At 45.6% G+C, this 3,781-nt stretch overlaps 1 protein-coding gene across 1 annotated transcript in view; it reads left to right on the top strand.

The window, feature by feature from the left end:
* The window catches only part of LOC112073935 (phosphoglucomutase-like protein 5), a 13,202-nt gene extending 9,427 nt beyond the window's left edge, over positions 1-3,775 (top strand). Inside the window, exons 3-4 of the mRNA XM_024141172.2 lie at positions 1,710-1,847; positions 3,428-3,775. Coding sequence (XP_023996940.1) covers positions 1,710-1,847; positions 3,428-3,517 — 228 coding nt within the window. The 3' untranslated portion in view covers positions 3,518-3,775. The remainder of the gene's footprint in view (positions 1-1,709; positions 1,848-3,427) is intronic.
* The last annotated feature ends 6 nt before the right edge of the window (positions 3,776-3,781 follow it).

Genomic DNA, 3,781 nt, shown 5'->3' with positions numbered 1-3,781 from the left:
GGTTTAGGAACAAGTGATGTATAGAGCAGTGATGTCACAGGGCTAAAAGGTTTAGGAACAAGTGATGTATAGAGCAGTGATGTCACAGTGGCTAATGTATGATGTTTTGGCTTGGCCTTTATTGTGATTGGTAGACTTGGTTTCGTCTGGGGACTTTAATCTCATTGTTGGGGGCAGAAATGTCTCGGTTGGGTCTTTATTGTGATTGGTGTAAAGACTGATGAGTCAGAGTGTGTCAGCATCAGTAAAGATGATGAGTGTTACACAGTCTGTTGTTGGGAAATGTAAACACACACAGGCTTTTCACTTGGCAGCGGTCTCTGTCACACTGTCCCATCCTCCCCACAAACCCTGGAATATCTCCTGGCGTCGACACTTTTCAGCTCATACTACACACCCACACGTAAATCCCATTGGTGTCAGGTGTCTTGGCCTGGGATGCATGATGTCATAAGAGATGGTGTGTGGTTTGTTTTTAGTCAGTCACCCTCCCAATTTGGCCTGTCACAGTAGCCGGATCAGACCTCTCGGCCAGCTCCACAGCGGTTACAGCTAGTTAGTCACTCACCAAAGGTGTGACAGCTTCTCCTTCCCCAGTTAACCTACTCCTCTGTGTATATACAGGACATTCCACAGTGTTGTGTCAGCTGTTGTCTCTCCGCTCTGCCTGTGAGAGGGGGATGCGCTGTCTGTTGTATGCATACACACTCCATATATTCATTTAGCAGACACTCTTATCCAGAACAACTTACAGGATAAACGAGGGTTAAGTGCCTTGCTCAAGGGCACATCAACATATTTTTCACCTAGTTGGCTTAGGGATTTGAACCAGCGACCTTTCAGTTATTGGCCCAACATTCTTAACCACTAAGCTACCTGCCGTTCCATTTATAAACAGAGACACATGCTCACAGATATACACACACACACACACAGACAGACTGGCTGTGATGACAAGTTGAGAGAGGTTTTACAGAGCTATGCCTGGGTCGCCTCTGTAGCCTGCTACTGAATTGTTCCCACAGAGAAAGACTACACACATACTACTGTACATTGACCCCCTCTCTCTCTGACTCAAACACCTACATATAGACATACAGGGATGTACTGTAGGTAAACATATTAAATGCACACACACACACACACACACACACATGCATATGACTACAGTGGCATCTAGGGGACGTCAGTTGATACTGCATTAACAACACTGACTCCCCTGTCTCACTGCCTCTGGTCTGTCTTTCTACCTGTCTCTCTGCCGCTAGTATTTCTGTCTACCTGTCTCACTGCCGCTAGTATATCTGTCTACCTGTCTCACTGCCTCTGGTCTGTCTTTCTACCTGTCTCACTGTCTCTGGTCTGTCATTCTACCTGTCTCACTGCCGCTAGTATTTCTGTCTACCTGTCTCACTGCCTCTGGTCTGTCTGCATACCTGTCTCAATGCCTCTAGTCAGTTTTTCTCACTGCCTCTGGTCTGTCTGCATACCTGTCTCACTGTCTCTGGTCTGTCTGCATACCTGTCTCACTGCCTCTGGTCTGTCTGCATACCTTTCTCACTGTCTCTGGTCTGTCTGCATACCTGTCTCACTGTCTCTGGTCTGTCTGCATACCTGTCTCACTGTCTCTGCTCTGTCTGCATACCTGTCTCACTGTCTCTGGTCTGTCTGCATACCTGTCTCACTGTCTCTGCTCTGTCTGCATACAGGGTCTGCGGATCGTCTTCACTGATGCATCCCGTCTGGTCTTCCGTCTGAGTGGGAGTGGGGGAGGGGCCGGGGCCACAGTCCGGATCTACGCAGAGAGCTTCGAGAGAGATCCCGAGAGACATAACAGAGAAACTCAGGTAAGGAGTACACTGAAATCCAGTCTGATAGGTACTATTTCACTACGTGTGTGTGTGTGTGTGTGTGTGTGTGTGTGTGTGTGTGTGTGTGTGTGTGTGTGTGTGTGTGTGTGTGTGTGTGTGTGTGTGTGTGTGTGTGTGTGTGTGTGTGTGTGTGTGTGTGTGTGTGTGTGTGTGTGTGTGTGTGTGTGTGTGTGTGTGTGTGTGTGTGTGTGTGTGTGTGTGTCATCATTGTTTCCTTGTATGAACGTTCAGGCCCATAAACTAAGGAGGATCAACTCAACATTATAATTTTCATTGATCCATTTGATATATTATTCAACCACAAGGACATTGTCAACAGTAGGGTTTGGTTCACAGTGGTTGCATGCAATATTATCCTATAACACAACCCACCTCCAACTGGGTGTCTGAACAACATGTGACATGGTGACATGACATGTGATAGTAGTTTTAGCTGCTCGGTAGACTTTGGAGTGAGTGTCTTCTATTGCTGTTGGTGTGGCCATATTGTGTTTGACTGGTAGTGTACTTTAACCGTGCCACAGTATTAGTCAGTATCATATTGTGGTTCACAGTATTAGTCAGTATAGAGGTGTGTGCAGTTTTGATGCCAAGGCTTAGTTATCAGTGATCCGTTATGATGAAACACCGCTGGCCTTGATTAGATTGATCGGTTCCATGTAAACATTCTCTCACCAACCGCTTTGAACTGAGCCAGGAAACCACTATACCATTGGATCTGTAGTCATGATGCAAGCCGTGGCTTATCTCTATGGTTACCATGGTTACCTCACTTAACAGGTAACTTCAGGTTGTGAGTTGCACCAACACAATAGAGAAAGGAAAAGGGGGGATGCCTAGTCAGTTGTCCAACTGAAAGTACTCAACTGAAATGTGTCTTCCGCATTTAACCCAACCCCTCTGAAACAGAGACTGTTGAACTGTCAGTGGATACTAAGGTGCGGCTAGACAGTATAAAGTTAGCCTGGAGTTGACGGGCTTTGCAACACACTGATAATGGATTAAATTCTTTGCAGAGGTCCTTTCTGGCCAGGACATCGGACAGAAAGTCCAAAGGGAAGAGAAGGGACTTGGTAGTAAACTGTTTATTGGTCTTGATTCATGACGCTTGTTGTTTCCTTGGTTACTCTCTGTATTAGTTTATAGTGGCTTCTATGATGGTTACCGATGTAGGATCTTCAATTGAGCCAGTTTGCTATTGCAGCAAAATAATCCTGCAGCAACAGGAAATGTGAGTTATTATGTGGATTATAATTTATGTTTGTTGTGATTTCAAAGTGGGATTGACAAACTTCAGAAGCCTTTTTTAAACCTCAAATACACTACAAGTTTAACATGTCTTGCATTGCAGGAAACTGCGTTTGGAGTGTGCTGTGTTTCTCTGTTGCTAGTATAACAATACAACTCTCACATTGTATCAACACTTATTTCAACATGTGCATCCTTTCAGAGTCTCTACAGTCATCCCACATTAGCAAAGAAAGCCTGAAGCTTTGTCAGTAATGTGTTTATCGTGTGAAGTGTGTATGAAGCAGTGTGTGTTGTTTGTGTCCCAGGCGGTGCTGGGTCCCCTCATCGCCATTGCCCTGAAGATCTCTGACATCCACGAGAGAACAGGACACCGCGGCCCCACCGTCATCACCTGAGCTCTGCTCCACCGCACACACACACACACACACACACACCTGAGTGCTCCCCCCCCACAAAACACACACATCTCTGAGGCCACCATGTCCTGCTTGTTGCCACACCTGGGGCCAATAGCAAGCAAGCGCTATTCACTCTCTATTTATCTCAACATTTTAAATATTATTTGGTCTGCAAAGAAAAGAAGCAAGCTGTGTATTTCAGCAGTTGATAAGACACCAATTGTTAATATCATGCCTCTGTTTTGAAAGTTTTATGTTCTG

This window comes from Salvelinus sp. IW2-2015, unplaced genomic scaffold (genome assembly GCF_002910315.2).
Source record: "Salvelinus sp. IW2-2015 unplaced genomic scaffold, ASM291031v2 Un_scaffold2430, whole genome shotgun sequence".
In the NCBI taxonomy this organism is placed as follows: domain Eukaryota; kingdom Metazoa; phylum Chordata; class Actinopteri; order Salmoniformes; family Salmonidae; genus Salvelinus; species Salvelinus sp. IW2-2015.
The sequence above is the reverse complement of the archived record's forward strand: the minus strand, read 5'-3'. Positions and strand labels throughout refer to the sequence as shown.